Source organism: Chiloscyllium plagiosum, chromosome 18 (assembly GCF_004010195.1).
Source record: "Chiloscyllium plagiosum isolate BGI_BamShark_2017 chromosome 18, ASM401019v2, whole genome shotgun sequence".
Lineage (NCBI taxonomy): Eukaryota > Metazoa > Chordata > Chondrichthyes > Orectolobiformes > Hemiscylliidae > Chiloscyllium > Chiloscyllium plagiosum.
The window spans coordinates 34,426,836-34,448,247 of NC_057727.1; the positions used below are offsets into that span (position 1 = coordinate 34,426,836).

The 21,412-nt window shown below is 39.4% G+C and overlaps 1 protein-coding gene across 2 annotated transcripts in view; it reads right to left on the reverse strand.

Moving 5' to 3' along the window:
- Positions 1 to 21,412, reverse strand: part of cfap20dc (CFAP20 domain containing) — a 388,329-nt gene that overhangs the window by 135,589 nt on the left and 231,328 nt on the right. For both annotated transcript variants that reach the window (XM_043708208.1, XM_043708209.1), the window contains exon 11: positions 14,476 to 14,840. In XM_043708208.1, coding sequence (XP_043564143.1) covers positions 14,476 to 14,840 — 365 coding nt within the window. The remainder of the gene's footprint in view (positions 1 to 14,475; positions 14,841 to 21,412) is intronic.

A 21,412-nucleotide genomic window follows, 5' to 3' on the forward strand; every position in this document is an offset into this window, starting at 1 on the left:
GCCCGAGCAGGTTTCCTTCCCTCAAAATCAATGGAAAGCCCTTTTTTTAAATGACAACTGACAATACTGCCAGGGTAATCATGCCAGATTTATTAAGTGAGTTGAAATTCTATGAAGAATAGTCTCAGCTTCTGGTTTGCTTGGTCCAGTAACAATATATTCTATTTCTCTTTGTGGCCACACTAGATATTTTTTAAAATCAAATTGGTTGAGGGATACATTTAGATCAGGGCAACGGAATTCCTGCGGTCATCTTCAAAGTCGAGTGAAGGGATTGTTTATACATTCCTGAGATGCATGCACATCATGCAAATACCTAAACCAGAAGCATGATTAGACAGTTGGTACAGCCGCCATTTTACGTTTTACTCTGTGTAACACAGGCTGTGAACAACCATTTTAGATAAAATCCTCAGGAACAGCTCCGAAAAATATCAAACAGGGTTCTTAGCCAAAGGGAATGTGAGAAGGTATTTAGAAACCAACGACTGTACTGGCAAAAGATTGCAGGCAATCTGCAAGCACCATAACTGTGGAACTACTGACGAATAGAAATATCCTCTCTCTCCCAAATCCTGCTGACATGCTCAGTCCATCTAGGGGAGCAATCTCTAATAACTTGAGGACAGAAGTTATTGCAGGTGCTAAATTCTGTCTTAGACTATCCAATCACTCCACTGTGAACAAGAATCTTCAAGCAAGTAACTTGCTTGCAACCAATCTAATAGACGGATCTTACTTCGATCTTTGCAAGTATCTTCATTCCTTACATACTTATCATGTATTTTTTAGCTACTATCCTTGTCACTATTACTTGTATAATCATAGCAATAAACTAACCTTTATCTTGTTTATGCACATAGTTGTGCTACTGGGTATTTTTAAATTGAAATCTAAACGGGAGCTTAAAAGAGACAACATGAAATCTCAGTACACCAATCAACCTGAGGATATGCTTAGTGTGGTCCTGGCAATTTACCTTCATTAGGCTTGTTAGAGATTGTGGGAGGTAAACAGAGGTCAAAGAATTATTTCTTTTTCCCCTAAGGGCTCCTCTTCAAATTTTCTTGATTTGATTTTCAGCAGTTACCACTTTGGTTTGCAGGTGCTCCTTTTTCATTTTCACTATCTCCTTAATTAGGCGATGAGTCAGATAATAGCACCACCTTTCTGTATGAAGGATTTGGACTGACACAGAGGGAAATTCGAAGAAGACACCAATATCCTCAAAAATCTTCACTGCTCCATTAAATGTAAAGTCACAACATGCAAAGAAAGCATTAATTTCTGAGACAATACAGAATGTAACTTAGTACAACATAATATGCATAAATGAAGCCAGAATGCATTTCCCTTAAAAAAAAAGACCTTATATACAAAATGAAGCCCCTAAACAACACTAGCTGACGAAAGCACAGTTTAAATGGCTGTACAGAAACACAGGCATAGAAACTAGGATCTGGAATTGGCCATTTGGTCCTTTGTGTCTGCTCCGCCATTCATTTTAATCAAATGATCAGATGTGTGCCCACAGCCTGAAATTGTAACATTTCTAAAACTAAAGGGCTATTGCTTTTTTTGTGTGAAAAAGCAGATGCAATAGAAATCTCGTGTGGAAATTTTTAACAAGCTGCTTATCTATATCTGACACTTCAAGGAATTCTCACCCTTTAAAAGATCATCAGTGAACCATAAATGTGGGAAAAATGCCACTTTACACTTGATTAGATCTTATTAAGGGTCAACTGTGGAAAATTGTTCAAAACACTTACATTACTAGCTATGTAGCAGTAATGTTGACTGTTAATGCCATCTAACCATAACAGCGATTACTCCTTCAATGCACAAATGTTAATGCACACTTTCAATGAGATGAAAATGTTACTTTAGTTCTTATGCAAATAAATACCATGGCCACAGGACTACAAATAATGTAAGAGTGAATGGCTGGCACTTGAGAGATGTGGGCATTGGAGCTATAACTGATAGAAACCTTGATTTCCCTGGAATATTCATTGCACCCTTGATCTTCCTCTTTCAAACTTAGACCAAAATGTATTGAAAAGCAACCTGAACATGTCATGTGAGCTTATTGGTGAATCATGAACTACAGAATCATTCCAATCACATTCTATCACAAAAGATTACAACATACTCCATTGCTCAGTGAGACTTGGCAGGGACCAGTAAGAGCAATGTTTGCAATCACTTTAAATCATTTAAAGCTTCTGTTTATTTTTGCTACAATTTACTGAAAGTTGCTGCAGTTCAATACAGTGTTCCATTTTAATGTCTCAGGCACCAAATGTCTTTACTCTTCAGCTTTTCTTCCATGATAATGCAGAATACACAAATGCTTGGGAGAAGACCTAATGCAACTTTTCCAGCTTGTGATCACCAATGAAAACAGTTAAAGTCTAAAAGATAATGTCATCTTAGCATTTTGGATGGTAAAATGACAGCATTTTCATTGAAACTTAAACTGTGAAGAATGCAATGAATGTAACGTGTTAATATTTTGAAACTTGAAGTTCAAAATAGAACTGTGTGGCGTTCACTTACTGGTAAAGCAAGTTCATATAATTCCTGGAGAGTTGACTGTCGATATGGTTTCAAGGTCATCATTAAATTTTTAATTCAAGATGTTTATTGATCTGCCATGGTAGGATTTGAATCCAGTCCCCAGAATCTTACTTGGGTTTCCAGATTAATAGTCTTGCAATAGTACCACTTGAATACCATTAGACCATTTTTTGAAGAACCGTTCAGCAGAGTGTTATTACAATGTGTCGAAACACTACTGTAAACAAAAGTGGGACACTAAAATACCCTTTCAGTTATGAATATGGCAACCCAATTTCCAGAAGCTATCTTTTGTGTTGAGGACAACTACGGGCAAAATACTAGCGGGTAAAATAGCTCAATTCTTTTTAAACTCATAATGGACTACTAATAGAAATACACTCAAAGTTCGATTTTATGTCTGAAACTTTTCAGGGCATTTCAGGTACAAATGATCATAATTCCATAAGTTTTAAATTACTTATGTATAAAGATAGTCCTCGGGTGAAAGTACTAAACTGGGGGAAGTACTAACTAGGACAATATTATGCAGGAACTGGGGAATGTAGATCGGGGTCGCTATTTGAGGGTAGATCCATATCTGTCATCTGGAAATCTTTTAAAGGCCAGTTGATTAGAGTTGGGGACCAGCATATTCCTGTGAAAACGAAGGATAATGATGGTAAGATTCGGGAACCTTGGATGACAAGAGAAATTATGAGCTTAGTTGAAAAGGAAAAGGAGGCACATGTAAGGGTTAGCAAAATGAAGATAGAGCAGCTAAGGAACATAAAGAAAGTAGGAAAGAACTTAAATAAGGAGTTAGATGGGCTAAAAGAGATCATGAAATGACCTTGGCAAATAGGATTAAGAAAAATCCCAAGACTTTTTAATGTGTGTATAATGAGCAAGAGGATAGCTAGGGAAAGGGCAGGTCCACTCAAGGATAAGGAGGAAAGTTATACATTTAGCCAGAGGAACTGGATGAGGTACTTAAGAAATACTTTACATCAGCATTTTTATGCTGAATGGTGAGTCTAGGGAGGTGTATGTTGATATTCTAGGCCATGTCAATATAAAAAAGGAAGTGTTGCTGGATGCTTTGTAAAGTATTAAGGTAGACAAGTGCACAGGACCTATCCCAGAATACTAAGGGAGGCAAGGGAGAAAATTGATGGGGTCTTGTACGAAGTCTTTGTATCCTCTTTAGTCACAATGAATGTCACATGACACCAGGTTATAGTCCAACATTTGGAGTACTGCCCACTTGTCAGGTGAAGTGGTTTCCCCAACAAAGTGGCAGTGCTCCGAAAGCTTGTGATTTCAAATAAATCTATTGGACTATAACTTGATGTTATGTGACTTTTGATTTTATTTACAGACAATGTTCCAGATTAGTGGAGAATAACCAATGTTGTTCCTTTGTATAAGAAAGGCAACAGGTATAATCTGGGAAATTACAGGCTGGTGAGCCCTTTGTCAGTGATAGGGAAATAATTGGAGGAGATTTTCAGGGACAGGATTATTCACATTTGGAAAAATTAGGACATATTAACGACAGGTAAAATGGTTTTGTGTTGGGGAGGTCATGTGTCACTAACTTGATTGAGTTTTGTTTTAAGTATATGTATTAGCAAATTTTTTTAACTTTACAAACATATAAAATTATTGAAAAATACAATCAATAACAAATATCATTTTAATAAAAAAACAAAAATTACAATACAACTACTGTCTACTAACTACTAACCTACCTTCTAATACAAAACAAACCCTAACACTGTGCAAAGCAACACCAATAAATAACTAAATAATTAAAAAATCAAAAAAAAAGAAAAGCAAAAAAACCCACATCTTACAAAACAGCTATGCTTGGCGCAAAGCTCCCAAACAAAGGAATGGGAACATTGTATATATAGCTGTATTAACTCAGGAGACGCCCTCCAGGGCCCAGGGCTTGACAAACCTAACCATCCTTAAACAAACGCTCTAGTTAAGATAACTGACAAATCTATATCCAAATAACTCAAGTAGGGCTGCCATGTCTTATAAAAATGGTCTGTTGTGTGGTACACCACGTTTGTAAAAGAACGTCCAAGGGAAGGAGCTCCATAATTAATTTCTGCCATCCCAGCAAGCCCGGTGGGTTCTCAGACATCCAGATCACCAGAATATTCTTCCGTGCACAATATGCAAGAATATTAAATAGTTTCTTCCCATGCCTGTCTAAAGATGGTAAATTCAGTAGACCTAAGAGGAGAGATATCGGGTCTACTTTGACTTCAGTCCTCAATACCCTCCCTATCTCTCCTGCCATAGCGCTCCAATAAACACGGAGCCTGTGGCATTTCCAGAAGCAATGGGTAAGAGTACCGACACTTATTTTACATTTGGGGCACATTGGAGATGCCCCTTTTTTAAAACTTCACCAGACGGTCTGGTGCCAGATGAACCCTGTGCAGAACTTTTAACTGCGTAACACCTATTACAGATTGAGATCTTTTGAGCATTCTTCAATATGTTCTCCTATGTATCAAAAGAGATCTCCACTCCTAGCTCTTGCTCCCAGACCTCACATAACCGGTTAATATCCTGCCAGGCCCTGCCACCCAACAAGCGATAGAAGGCACTGAAAGGGTGCTTGTGGAGCGTCGGAACAACCTCTCTGTATCGGGCTTATAGGGCTTAGTGAGAAGCATAGTCTTCTTCTGGATGAAATCCCTAACCTGAAAAAAACGCAAAAGATCTCTGCTGGGCAACCCATATTTGCAACTCGGTTGCTCAAAAGACATCATAACCTCCCCCTCAAACAAGTCTTCCAACTAGAAACTCCTCTCACTGCCCATAGTTTGAACCCTGAGTCCATCATCCCTGGTCGGAATCCTGGCATGCCAACTATAGGCGTAAGTGACAAAGTCTTGGATCAACCCTCACTCTGATGCATCCCCCTCCATGCCTTGACAGTACTTATGACAATGGGGTTCTGGCAGTGGTCCATAACTGTCCTCATCTTATCCATGAATAACAGGTTAATAAGAGGGCACTTTGCCTGGGAGGCCTCAATATCAGCCACATTGAGTTCAGATCGTTGATTGAGTTTTTTGAGGAAGTGACAAAGATGATTGGATGAGGGCAGGGTGGTAGATGTTGTCTATGTGGACTTTAGCAAGGCCTTTAACAAGTTCCTCATGATAGACTAATACAAAAAATGAAGTCACATGGGATAAAATCACAAAGGGTGTTTTTCTGTCTAGAGATCTATGACCAGAGGTGATCTATAGGAATCAGTGCTCTTGTTTGCACTATATAATAATGATTTCGATGAGAATGTCAGTGGTCTGATTAGTAAGCTTGCGGACAACACAAAAGTTGGGTAGATGTGAATATTGAGGAGATTTGCCAGAGGATACAGCAGGATACAGACAGGTTTGAGACTTGGGTGGAGAAATGACAGATGGAAATTAATTCGGATAAATGTGTAGTGATGTATTTTGGAAAGTCTAATGCAGGAGGGAAGCATACACTAAACAGCACAAAGCTTAGGAGCAATAACATATAGAGCGATCTAGGCACACAAGCCCACAATTCTCTGAAAATGGCAATACAAATGGATAAGGTGGTCAAGCTGGTGTATGACATGCTTGCCTTCATCAGTTGGGGCACAGAATATACAAATTGGCAAGTCATGTTGCAGCTGTATCAAATTAGGACACAGTTGGAATATTGTCTACAGTGCTGGTCACAATACCAGAAGGATGTGGAAGCTTTGAAGAGGGTACAGAAAAGTACAGCATTCTGGCAGGCAGGTTTGCTGCTGCAACACAGCTACGTTTAAACTAAGTGGCGAGGGGGAGGGGACAAACTGGATGTTTAAGAAGGAAATTGAAGGGAAAATTAGAACAAGGGAAGTCAAGAAAGACAACTGTATCAATGAGGCAGAAAACTCAAAAAGGGATCATTCTGTAAGGCTGAGTGAAATAGGAGTTGATGGGAAGGGTGAGGGCAGTAACAAATTAAAAATACTATACATGAATGCATGAAGCATTAGAAATAAGATGGATGAGCTTGAGGCTCTTTTGGAAATTGGCAGATACGATATTGTGGGAATAACTGAGACATGGCTTCAAGTGGACAGGGCCTGGGAAATGAATATTCAAGGTCATACATGCTTTCGTAAGGACAGACTGACGGGGAGAGGGGATAGGGTGGCCATGTTGGTAAGGGATGATATTCAGTCCCTTGCGCAGGGGGACCTAGAATTAGGGGATGTAGAGTCAGTGTGGATAGAGCTGAGAAATTCTAAGGGTAAAAAGACTCTCTTGGGAGTTATCTACAGGCCCCCAAACAGTAGTCTGGATGTCGGATGTAAGTTGAATCAGGAGCTGAAATTGGCCTGTTGCAAAGATGTTACTGCAGTTGTTATGGGGATTTCAACATGCAGGTAGACTGGGAGAATCAAGATGGTATTGGACCTCAAGAAAGAGACTTTGTGGAGTGCCTCCGAGATGGATTCTTAGAACAGCTGGTGCTGGAGCCTACCAGGGAGAAGGCAATTCTGGATCTGGTATTGTGCAACGAACCAGAATTGATCAGGGACCTCGAAGTGAAGGAGCCATTGGGAAGTAGTGACCATAATACAATAAGCTTCAATCTGCAATTTGAGAGGGAGAGGGTACAATTAGAAGTGACAATATTTCTGTTGAATAAAGGGAACTATGGAGCTTTGAGGGAGGAGCTGGCCAAAGTTTAATGGTGCAATACCTTAGCAGGGATGACAATGGAGGAACAATGGCGGATCTTTCTGTGTATAATGCAGAAGATGCAGGACCAGTTCATTCCAAAAAGGAAGAAAGATCCTAAGAGGAGGCATAGGGATGCCGTGGCTGACGAGGGAAGTTAAGAAAAATATAAAGTTAAAAGAGAAAAAGTATAACATAGCAAAGATAAGTGGGAAAACAGAGGACTGGGAAGCTTTTAAAGAACAACAGAGGATTACTAAGAAGGAAATACGCAGAGAAAAAATGAGGTACGAAGGTAAACTGGCCAAAAATACAAAGGAGGATAGTAAAAGCTTTTTTAGGTATGTGAAAGGCAAAAAAATGGTTAGACTAAAATTGGGCCCTTGAAGACAGAAACAGGGGAATATATATTACGGGGAACAAAGAAATGGCAGAAGAATTGAATTGTTACTTCACATCTGTGGTCACTGGGGAAGACACAAGCAATCTCCCCGAGGTAACAGTGGCTGAAGGACCTGCACTTAAAGGAATTTATATTTGCCAGGAATTGGTGTTGGAGAGACTGTTAGGCCTGAAGGTTGATAAGTCCTCGGGGCCTGATGGTCTACATCCCAGGGTATTGAAGGAGATGGCTCGAGAAATCGTGGATGCATTGGTGATTATTTTCTAGAGTTCAATAGATTTGGGATCAGTTCCTGTGGATTGGAGGGTGGCTAATGTTGTACTATTTTTTAAGAAAGGTGGGAGAGAGAAAGCAGGAAATTATAGACCAGTTAGTCTGACCTCAGTGGTGGGAAAGATGCTGGAGTCTATTATAAAGGATGAAATTACGACACATCTGGATAGTAGTAACAGGATAGGTCAGAATCAGCATGGATTTATGAAGAGGAAATCATGCTTGACTAATCTTCTGGAATTTTTTGAGGATGTAACTCTGAAGATGGACAAGGGAAATCCTGTACATGTAGTGTACCTGGACTTTCAGAAAGCTTTTGATAAAGTCCCACATAGGAGGTTAGTGAGCAAAATTAGGGCGCATGGTATTGGGGGCAAAGTACTAATTTGGATTGAAATTTGGTTGGTTGATAGGAAACAAAGAGTAGTGATAAACGGCTCCATTTCGTAATGGCAGGCAGTGACCAGTGAGGTGCCGCAGGGATCAGTGCTGGGACCGCAGCTTTTTACAATATATGTTAATGATATAGAAGATGGTATTAGTAATAACATTAGCAAATTTGCTGATCATACTAAGCTGGGTGGCAGGGTGAAATGTGAGGAGGATGTTAAGAGATTACAGGGTGACCTGGACAGGTTAGGTGAGTGGTCAGATGCAGGGCAGATGCAGTTTAATGTGGATAAATGTATGGTTATCCACTTTGGTGGCAAGAACAGGAAGGCAGATTACTACCTAAATGGAATCAATTTAGGTAAAGGGGCAGCACATAGAGATCTGGGTGTTCTTGTACACCAGTCAATGAAGATAAGCATGCAGGTACAGCAGGTAGTGAAGAAAGCTAACAGCATGCTGGCCTTCATTTGGATACTCTGGAGGCAGGAAACATGTTTCCGCTGATGGGTGAGTGCCGAACCAGAGGACACAGCTTAAAAATACGGGGTAGACCATTTAGGACAGAGATGAGGAGGAACTTTTTCACCCAGAGAGTGGTGGCTGTGTGGAATGCTCTGCCCCAGAGGGCAGTGGAGGCCCAGTCTTTGGACTCATTTAAGAAAGAGTTGGATAGAGCAGTCAAGGATAGTGGAATCAAAGGTTATGGAGAGAAGGCAGGAACAAGATACTGATTAAGGATGATCAGCCATGATCATATTGAATGGTGGTGCAGGCACGAAGGGCAGAATGGCCTACTCCTGCACCTATTGTCTATTGTCTATTATCTATATTGTTTACCAGGATGTTGCATAATTTGAAGGGTATTATCTATGAGGAGAGATTGGACAAACTTCGAGTAGTTTCTGTATAGACTACAAAACAAATGCAATAATTAAAAACAGATTCACACACAATTCCTAGGTAAGAAGGTTGTATCAGTTAGGTATTAGAAATGATTATTATTAAGTATTATAGTCCAACAGGTTTACTTAGCAGAAAATTTACTGGTAGAGTGGAATGCAAGTCCCAGGACATTGTGGCATAGGGTGGGTATTGTCATTACTGTACTCCCTCATGATTCTGATGGAAGATAAGTGCAACACTATGAACTGAATGTGGTTAACGGGAAAAAGGGCCAGTATCAAATTGAAGGACAAAATGTGGCAATGTGGTAACAATTAGTAGTAAATAAGAGTATTGGAAAAGTTTTAAAAACCAACAAAGGATGACCAAAAATATTAAAGAAGAATAAAAACTGAGGGCAGACTAGAAAGTAACATGGAAGCAAAAAACTTTATTCTCTTCAATAACTTTATCAATATGATAGTTATTTTTAGTGATGTATGTATCTGTATTGCCAACTATAAGGAGGAACTTCTTCTCTCAGAGGGTAGTGAATCTTTGATAATCTTTACCATAGTGGTTTGTAGATGTTGGTCATTAAGTATATTCAAGGCTGAATCAGACAGAGTTTCAATCATTAAGAGAATCAAGATTTATGGGGAAAATGCAGCAAAGTGGAACTGAAGATTATCAGATCAGTCACAATCTCACTGAATGATGATGCAATGACTGAATTGACTACTTCTGCTCCAACATCTTATAGTTTTCTATCTTTGCACCCACTGTTGTTTAATTTCTTAACTTGCAAGGAATAAATGCACTTCGCATTCCTCCCACCAAAATAAACAAACTCTCACACTGCCATATTGACATACATTATTAACTATCTAAGCACTTTTCAAGACTATTTAAGTCTTCTCATATTTTGGTCTCTACATTGTTAATTAGGCGGCACGGTGGCACAGTGGTTAGCACTGCTGCCTCACAGCGCCACAGACCCGGGTTCAATTCCCGCCTCAGGCGACTGACTGTGTGGAGTTTGCACATTCTTCCCGTGTCTGCGTGGGTTTCCTCCGGATGCTCCGGTTTCCTCCCACAGTGACAAAGATGTGCAGGGCCAGGTGAATTGGCCATACTAAATTGCCCGTAGTGTTAGGTAAGGGGTAAATGTAGGGGTAGGGTGGGTTTCGCTTCGGCGGGTCGGTGTGGACTTGTTGGGCCGAAGGGCCTGTTTCCACACTGTAATCTAATCTAATCTAATTGTACCCCTAATTTGGTATTATTTGCATAATTTGATCATTTAAATTTATTTCTGATGCAACAACAAGAAGTAAACTTGGGGATGGGATTAGTTATCATACAAAACACTGCTGTGAGCTCAAGTGTTAAAGTGAAGTAGAAGTTCATACTTGTTGTTGTGGTTCTGTTTGCTGAGCTGGGAATTTGTGTTGCAGCTCGGCAAACAGAACCACAACAACGAGCACCTGAACTACAAATCTTCTCACCAACTTCATACTTGTGTCTCAATAAACAAATTATCACATCGAGCTTGGAAGAAGACAAGGAAACTAAATAGAAACCATAAAAAGAACCAAAAATATCATCCCACTAAATGATCAAGCTTATCACAGGAAGATCAAACAGTGTGAATTTATCAAAGTTTATTTCAAGATTTTTTTTGCAAATTGTTATTTTGTAGATTCTTGCAGTTAACCTAAAGTTCCTAATGTTTGGAACTCATTAACAGCAGTGAGCCTTGGGATTTATGCATCAAATAACAAAATTATCTTGTTATTTACATTTCTAAATTACACTTTTAAGCCCGACACTCATCCCTGTATGCTACAAGTCAGGTTTGACACAACGTGGTTTAATGCCATTATTTGGATTATATTGGCTAAACATCAGCAGATTCATCTGATTCTTATAAACTAAATAGTTCTCTTAATTGCATTAGTCTTTGGATGGTAGTGACACTAATAATTAATGGCATCAATAAGAATACAAAGTTAAATGAAATAGATTCAGCAACTGTAATTAAAGGTATGATGAACTAAAAGTAAAAGGTTTTAATTGCAAGGATAATTAATTTTGCAGTTTCATTTGTAATATATCCACTGGTATATTTCCAATTATCCTCTTTGTATGCAGACTATTTTCATTGACAGCAGAAGCCTCTCAACTTGCTTGGATCAATTGCTACTCACAGTGAAAAGCCCTCTCTGGTCATCTGATTATTTCTTGATCCAGGTTGTCAGGGCTGCTCATGGCTGAAGTAGCACAGATGGCTGAAAGTGGTTCTCAGGTGACATAAAATGGCTGAGGAAGATCTTTAGCTGAAACAGCAGCTTCCACAGTCTGCTGTTAAAGTTAAACTCTAAGCCTGAGTAATTGTAGTTTTCACAGAAGGAGAATATCTAAGATAACAAGCCTAAGATAACAGACAAAGGGTCTTGTGAAATGCATAAAATGGATTCTGTTGAAACTGAAGCAGATGTAACTGCTTGTATAAAGCCAGTTTGATAATGTTCATATTTGAGAAATGTTGATACAAGTCTTTCTATCAGGCTAGTCCAAAGTCTGGTATTCAGCATAGGATAGGCGGGAAGGTTGTGACCTGAATCAATTAAGACTCTTGAGCTAATTGTAGTAAAATGTTCCAGATCAAAATTGAGATTAGGGATTTAACTGCATTCCTGTGGACATTCAGTCCAAGCAGACAGAAGAAGCCACCTTTCCATTAGCAAGGGAATACAGAATAACTGTCACAGAAGTTAAGTCTGGAATGTGGTTGAATAAGATATATTGTGATGGCCCAAGAATAATTGATAAGGGGGTCTGAGATCATGGCATGACCTAAAGCTGTCCAGGATTGATCACACAGTCACACGATTGGCCATGTGTGTAATTAATTAACAATATACTTGGTTTGTAACAGTCAAAGGCAAGCTTGAAGCAAAGATTTAAAAAGTGTAAACTTCCCTTTGTTCAGTGGAGATGTTCCTGGATTGCCAGAAGCTTTATCTCCAATGGTATAAAACAATAAACTCTGATGCTTGAACTGAACCAGAATGTCAAGTGATTCATTTAGTCATTCTGCCCCAAATCACGAAAAAACGATAACCATGTCGTAACATAACACAAACAGTTTTTTGGCAGAACACCTATGGACCCTGCACCCAAAGAAATTATGACCTTTACTATCACTTTGAGAAAACTGACTAGGGGCCAATGGATCAATAAAAATTCACAATATCAGACCTTTTTTCTCCTTTAATCAGCTCCACAGCTTGCTTGAATGGGAAATAATATCCACAGCACATTTTGCTCTGAACTAAACAGTGGGTCTATCCTTAAGTACAAATAGCATTGAAACATCAGAGCCTTTATGCAGTGTCAGTACTGAGTCAAATATTGTTAGCATATAAAAAATTATTGGAAGTTCTAAATGGTAGGAGTATAATAAGGCTGTAATTTAATTTGTATAAAAGAATGTTCACGAAGCATCCATTTTATAAGCTACATATATCATAACTTCCTTGATTAATTAGCTCCGTCAGCCATAATTCTATAAGAAATGCAAACGCCAAAAAAATCTTATTATGATTTTTTTGTAAATCACACGACGATATTATGCAATGGTGATACCACAATTGCCTCTTGCATTCTTCAAGCAATGTCATTTGTGCACTATGCTAACCCTCTTTAGCACTATTTCAATCCTATTGAGACTATAAGATACATTAGAAAATAATGGATGACAAATTCTGTGTAAAAGGCTGCAATTTAATCTCAGGATTCAGTTGGCATGCATAAACCATGAAAGTGAGTATGAACCTTATGATTAAATTCCAGCCTCATTACTCAGAAAACTGCCTATGAATTCTGGACATTTTAATTTATATTAGTCTTTATTCTGATATTTTGTTTTAATTCATTCAATTTACATTTTTTATTTTCTCAATCTTCATTCTTAGTTTAGTTTATTGTGTATTTAGGACTCAATTTTCTTTAATACTTGGGCTAAATTATTCTTATATTTCCCATTTATTTCACATTTTTTGAAACAAACTTCTTTCTGAATAGAATCAGAAATTCCTGATAAAGGGCTTATGCCTGAAATGTTGATTCTCCTGCTCCTTGGATGCTGTCTGACCTGCTGTGCTTTTCCAGCACCACACTCTTGACTCTGATCTCCATTCTGCAGTCTTCACTTTCTCTTTCTTTCTATGTAAATTTTCTGTCATTTAAAAAAAATGTTCAATTGCTCTCTTTTTGTCACTAATTTTTCAATTTGGTTTGATGTAATTGAAGTTTACCTAAATTAAAATATGGACTAAATATGGAATGGTGTATTCTCTGAGAATTATTTAATGGAAGCTCAGAACATTTTGGTTGCATCTGGATGGAATAGGGAAAAGAAGTGACTTCTGCTGAGATTTCAAAACATTTTAGTGACTAATAACAATTAATAAAATATAAATACACTTGTGATAGTGCAACATGCTTCAATTGAATGTTGTCTGTTTTCCCAAAAATTTGAAGCTGCCCAAAGGAAAATGCCTTGTTTTATTTATTGATTGATTTAGTGGGTGTTCCTAACTTGGTATCCAATGATTTAGGAAAGTAAAACATAAATTTTTAAATAAAAATACGTATTCTGAAGGTAAAGGCTACCTTTTCATGCAACATGAATATTTAATTTGTATCTATGATTGTTAATGTCATAAATGCCATTTAGCACACTTTTTAAAATAAATGGACTAAGTCCAAATGGAGCTTTGTACTCACAATCCCATCTCAACTTCCATTTGTGTAGTTATCTCAGAGATTGCACATTATATATTCCTCTTATCAGTCAAAAAAAAATGCCATTCTGGTATATCAGTATCAATTCAATTTTAAGTTATTGACATACACATACTATGTTTATGGACACAGTTCACCGCTTAGCTGGGCAACATACAAGGCAACTCTGCCACTTCCAGTTTTGTTCAAGTATTGCCAACACAATAAAACAATCCTTGTTGTTCAAATAACATAAATAAGGTGCTTAAGACTTGTTCTCACAATAATTTATCATGGCAGTCTTTGATATACTTTTTTTTGTATGCACTTATACATAACCTCACCTGTTCACTGAAACCACCCATTACTGCATATTTATAGACTAGAACTGAAGTTGCAAATAGGGACAAGTTGTTGGATTTATTCAGACCTTACCTCTTCACTGTCATAATTTTGATGGAAATCATCCTCCAGATGGGCTCCTCTTTTCGCTGGATTTTCTGGTTCTCCATCATCCTTCATATCTACTGTCCACGTGAAACATTCTGATGAAGCTGTCTGCATCTTGCCACGAGGAGCTGACCTTGGTTGTGATGAAAATGTAAATATATCCTTCAATTTTAATTCATCATCTTTTTCATCATCTTCACTTAGAGATGCTGACCTGCTTTCATTTTCTTTCTTGTTCTTATTTATTTGTAAATTTGAAGTGTTTCTGGAACGTTCTGGGTAAGATATGGACTGTTGAGGGGAAATGAATTGTAAACTGCTCTCAGAGTGGTCAGGAAAGTGCCATTGATCTGAAAAAATAAATAAAGTTGTTTTCAGAACTTACATAATTAGTTACTGCTTCCAAAGACACCGATGACTCTTAAAAATAATTTTAAACTTTCAAGTTAATAAATGTATGAATGGATGTACTGACAAGAGCTCACATTTTGAGATGTTTACAGTAAGAAGACAAAAAGCACTAGTGACTAAATGCTATCTTCAATGAAAAAAGCTATTTACAGAATGAAACACCCCTTTCTCTGCTTTAGCAGAACTGAGCACACTTCACCATTCTATGTTATACTATCCTTTCAGTAGATGATGAATTGTCCCAAAATCAGTCCAAAGTGATTCTTGGTTCCTGAGAGTTTACCTCTCATGTTTCCTTTCTCAGCCTGGTAATGTCAAACTGCAGAACAGTCATTCACAATTGGAGTATTATTGGAGATCCTCCCTCTAGCAATAGCTAGGCATAACTTATGGTTCTGTTTTAAATCCTCATAGATTTGGTCTTTTTGAACCAAGCAAGAACATCTATCACAATCTAGTACAGTGAACTATACAGATTTTCAGCTTCCAGTTACTTTCCCTCCCTTCCAGGCCTGGCAGTTGATTTAGAGTTTTTTCAGATTTAAATTTATATTTTATTGTCACATATACTCAAGAACAGAAATAAAGGAGCACAGCGAAAAGTGTATAATGTCACCACACAAGGGGCCATCTTAAGGACCAAGGTGCTTAGGTACAAAAACCTAGGTATAAAGCAATAAGAGAAATAGAGTTAAAAAGATACGCATTATTTCATACTTTAAGTAGAAAAATAAATAAGGTAATAGTTAACATTAAAGTCTTTTTTAATCAAACGAGGAAAAAAAGAAGCAAAAGTTCACCAGTCTCTGATGAGTCCTCTGCCTATCTTGCTCTCCAGGAGATCTTAGCAGGGCCTAGAAGGGCTTATGCCCAAAATGTTGATTCTCCTGCTCCTCGGATGCTGCCTGGCCTGCTGTGCTTTTCTAGCACCACACTCTCAACACAGGACATCTTAGCTGCCTGTTTTCACCGCCGCAGCCACAGCCATAGCTGCAGATACTGTTGCTGCTGCTGAAGCTGCAACCTCTTCAATCATCCCGGTGCATTGGGAATATACTCTGGCTGGACCCATTTACACGTCGAGCCGAGGCACCACCATGAGCCACCAAGGTGAACCTACTTGTCTGTTATATTCAATGATACTTTGGAAAACTGACCTTCATAATAGCTTTCCCTGCATCTGCCCCTTAGCAACATTAATGCCTTTTCTTTATACTCAAGCTAGAAATATTAATTAGCTAACTTTATCCAATCCTGGAATCAAGTGGCCAGTTCTCAGTATACATTTTACACACCCTGGGTCTTTGGCAGCCCATCACACAGATTGTTGTCAGGAAAACTTCATCACAAGTCAGACAACCTGTTTCAATTTACCCTAAATTTAAAGACATGGTCCCAAAAACACAAAATTCCCAAATGCATAATTTCATCAAATTATTATCTACTGCAATATTGTTCTGAACCACTTTTGTATCTCACACATAAAATTGGCATTTTATGATTTTGCTAATGGAAAAAAATTCAAAGTTAAGTTAATTTAGAGCTTTCTATGCAAAAAACAATCAAATTTATAATCTCAGTAAGTACAAGGAAATTTCTGTTACACTTGACAACTATCAGCATTAGTGTTCAATTAACTTAACTAACACAGTTCAATAAAAGCTAACTATAAAGATAAGGATGTGAATTTCATATGCTTTGAGCCAATTGAATCTGATGCCCATGGAATAGAATATACTTGCTCTTCATTGTGAAATAATTTATTACTCTGTGATTTAACACACAGGAGAGCAAAAACAAACAAATGATAGCTAGCCATTTTATGGCATAAATAAAGGACATTCAATTTATAACTGTAAAATACAGAAGTAGGGTTCTTGTGGCACATTGGTTGTGTCCCTACCTCTGTGCCAGGAGGCCCAAGTTCAAATCCCACCTGCCTCAGAGATATGTGATAACATCTCCAAGCAGATTGGTTAGAAAATATTTAAATCATACAAGTTATTGCGCGAGTCAAGAAGAATCCATATTCAAGCAAATTACTGTGGCATTCTTAATTTGGCTAACATTTTGTACCAAAAACCTACCTATGATGTTTTCTAGTTACACTCTGTATACTCAAGTAAGAGTGAAATTTTTTTGACTACTTTTTAAGGTTAAATCTATGGGTTGACTATTACATGGATATTACTTTTGAGGGGCTGAAATTCATGCCCATCAAAATTCATACTGTATCATTAGCAGAAGCCCAATTGATCTCAAAACAAATACAGAAAAAAAAAGAATTATGGTAATTCTGAAAACTCAGAGCGGAGGGCAACAACTGGCAGATTGGAGCACCCAGAGTGGAGCATGATGACCAGCACACAGTCTCATAAATGTTGATTTGTTTTCTGCAAAGAACTAAGGTCGACTTTTATATGAGATATATGTAAAACTCCAGATTTTTTTGACCAAAAATAGGGGATCGACTTTTACATGAGATTGACTATTAACTCGAGTATATACGGTAGATTTTGAGGTTGTCCACTGGGTGAAAAGGGGACAGAACAGCCCTAAACATTATGAAGAATTCATTCCCCATGGACACTGTGGTTATTGTCACTTCACTGGGGAAATGATCATTGGTAGTTACATGCAGCAAATGTTAAGCTCATTTCATTACTTGTTAGGATCTGATTACATCAATACACTATACCATCTTTGTTATTATTCCTCTGTTTCTATGTCAAAGAATTTCATCTTTTGGCACATAATTCTTAATTTGAAATTTTTTTTCCAATTCCTATACTTCACAAATGCCATTACAAAATACTCTTTAGCCTGCCAACATAAGCTTTTATTTTCATGTGAATGAATTAGACAAAGATGTGTGTGTGTGATTGGCTGGGATAGAACTTATTGCTCATTTCTAACTGCCCTGGAAAAGGTGGTGATGAGCCACCTTCTTGACTGACTGCAGTTCAGGTGCTGTAGGTACACCACAATGCTTGGGAGGAAGATTGAGGATTTTGACCTAGTGATATGAAAGGAATGGCAAATCAGGATGGAGTCTGAATTGAAGCTGAACATGTACGTGGTGGTGTTCCTATGAATCTGCTCCCTTTGTTCTTTGAGACGTTGACACTACAGTCAAGAAAGCACAGCAACACCTCTACTTCCTCAGAAGGTTAAGGAAACTTGTCATGTCTATCAAGACATTTACAAATTTTTATAGATCATCTTATCTGGATCCATTACAGTGTCATGTGGCAACTGCTCTTCCCAAGATCAAAATAAACTTCAGAGAACACAGCTCAGTTCATCATGCAAGCCAGCCTCCCATCCATTGACTTCATCTATACTTCTGCTGCCTTGGGAAAGCAACCAACATAATCAAAGATCCCTCCCACATATGAACAGATTCAAGAACAGCTTCTTCCCTGCTGTTATCAAACCTTTGAATGGACCTCTATAATATTTGAAATTATATTGTTTTTTCTCTGCACCCTTCTTGGCAGCTTTAATATTGTGTCCTGCACTCTGTTCTGTTGCCCTGATGTACTTGTATAAAACGATCTGCCTGTACAGCACATAAGACAACACTTTTCACTGTACTTCAGCACCCGTCACAATAATAAATCAAATCCAATCAGAGGACACAGGTTTGGAAGATGCTGTCTCAGAAGACTTGGTGAGTGGTTGCAGTACCTCTTGTTGATGGTACATACCTTTACAGTGTCTGTCAATGCTGAAAAGAGTGAATATTGAAGATGTTAAGTAGGGTGCTAATCAAGAAGACTGCTTTGACCTGAATGGTGATGATCTTGTGTTGCTATAACTGGTCACATCCATGACAACCACCTGATGAAGGAGCGGCGCTCCAAAAGCTAGTGCTTCCAATTAAACCTGTTGGATTATAACCTGGTGTTGTGTGATTTTTAACTTGGTCACATCCAGGGAGAGTATTTTATCACACTCCTGATTTATTCCTTACGGATGATGAACTGGCTTCGAGGAGTCAAGTTACTTAATGCACAATTCCCAGTATCAGACCTGTGCTTGTAGCCACAATATTAAACAGTTGGTCCAGTTCAATTTCTGTTCAACAGTAACCCCCAGGATGTTGATAGTAGGGGATTCAATGATGATAATACCATTGAATGTCAAGGGGTGATGTTTGGATTTTCTCTTGTTGGAGATGATCATTTTCTTGGCATTTGTGTGTTGCAACTGTTACTTGCCACATATCAGTCCAAACCCAAATGTTATCCAGGCTCTGCTGCAAATATAAACAGGCTGTGTCAGATCCAGCCCAAACTTTGAGTCCGCTAGGTGGATGACATCTTTTTCATCACAAAATGCAACAAATTAGAAGAAACCCACAAACACATAAATAACATCCTTACGGTATAAAATTCACCAAAGAGAAAGAGAACAACAACCCACTCCCCTTCCTAGACGTCACAGTCGATCAAAAAGCCAATGGAGAGATGCAGACCAGAGTCTACAGAAAAGCCACACAAACTGACCAGATACTCAACTACAGGAGCAACCATCCCAACACTCACAAATGGAGCTGCATTGTTTAAATGATCCACAACGTACTGCAGCATCTAGGAACTACGAGAAGCTACAGCGGGCGCACAGAGAGGGGAGCCGGAAGGTAAGCGGAGACCAGTTTAAATTAACGTTTTTCTTTTTGCAGTCTGTGTTTTTTTTTCAACTGGGAGCGGGAACCCAGAAGTCGTCAACAGAGGCTTCTGGGAAAGTAATAAGAAGTTTGTTTAAAAGCGCGTACCTCCGAGGTTTCGACCTCAGTGCTACAGCGGGCGCACAGAGGGGGGAGCCGGAAGGTAAGCGGAGACCAGTTTAAATTAACGGTTTTCTTTTCGCAGTCTGTGTTTTTTTTCAACTAGGAGCGGGAACCCGGAAGTCATCAACAGAGGCTTCTGGGAAGGTAAGAAGTTTGAGTGGAGAAGGAACCCGAGACGCTACATGTGTAGTGTCTCCCACCCTCCCTCCTCCTCTAACCTAAAAAAAAGGACTCAGTCGGCTGTACAGGTAAGCTACTTAGTGTTTTGGAGACTAAGTGTAGAGTTATGGCAGCGCAGGCAGCGGAATGTTCCTCCTGCAGGATGTTTAAGGTAGGGGTGACCACCAATGCTCCTGCTGACTTCGCCTGCAGGAAGTGCAGCCAGCAACAGCTCCTCACAGACCGCGTTAGGGAACTGGAGCTGGAGTTGGATGAACTGAGGATTATTCGAGAGGCTGAGAGGGTGATAGATAGAAGCTACAGGGACATAATTACGCCAGAGAACAGAGGTAGCTGGGTAACAGTTAGAGGTTGGAAGGGGAGGAAGCAGGCAGTGCAGGGATCCCCTGTGGTCGTTCCCCTCAACAATAAGTATACCGCTTTGGATATTGTTGGGGGGGTCGGCCTAGCAGGGGTAAGCTGCAGTGACCGGGTCTCTGGCACCAGGTCCAGCTCTGAGGCCCAGAAAGGAAAGGGGGAGAGGAGGAGAGGGTTAGTTATAAGAGACTCTATAGTTAGAGGGACAGACAGGCAGTTCTGTGGACATGGGTGAGACTCTTGGATGGTTTGTTGCCTCCCGGGTGCCAGGGTCCGAGACGTCTCGGACCGTGTCTTCAGAATCCTTAAGGGGGAGGGTGTGCAGCCAGAAGTCGTGGTGCACATTGGCGCCAATGACATAGGTAGGAAGAGGGGTGGGGAGGTCATTCAGGAGCTCAGGGAGTTAGGCTGGAAGCTAAAAGCTAGGACGGACAGAGTTGTCATCTCTGGGTTGTTGCCGGTGCACGTGACAGTGAGGCAAGGAATAGGGAGAGAGTGCACTTAAACACGTGGCTGCAAGGATGGTGTAGGAGGGAGGGCTTCAGGTATTTGGACAATTGGACTGCATTCTGGGGAAGGTGGGACCTGTACAAGCAGGACAGGTTGCACCTGAACCAGAAGGGCACCAATATCCTGTGAGGTATGTTTGCTAGCACTCTTCGGGGGGGGGTTTAAACTAATTTGGCAGGGGGATGGGATCCGGACTTGTAGTCCAGCAAGTAGGTTAGCTGTTTTTCAGGATGTCCAAGAATATAGGGAGGCTATGGAGAAGGTAGCACTGACAGGGAATACTTGCGGACACAGAGATGGACTCAAGTGTGTATACTTGAGGTGGGTGGACTTAAGGCGTGGATCGGTACTTGGGTCTACGATGTTGTGGCCATCACGGAAATGTGGATTGAAGAGGGACAGTAATGGTTGTTGGAGGTTCCTGGTTACAGATGTTTCAGTAAGATTGGGGTGGGGTGGTAAAAAAGGAGGGGGTGGCGTTGCTAATTAGAAATGGTATAACGACTGCAGAAAGGCAATTCGAGGGGGATCTGCCTTTGGAGGTAGTATGGACTGAAGTCAGAAATAGGAAAGGAGCAATCACCTTGTTGGGTGTTTACTATAGGCCCCCCAATAGCAGCAGAGATGTGGAGAAACAGATTGGGAAACAGATTTTGGAAAGGTGCAGAA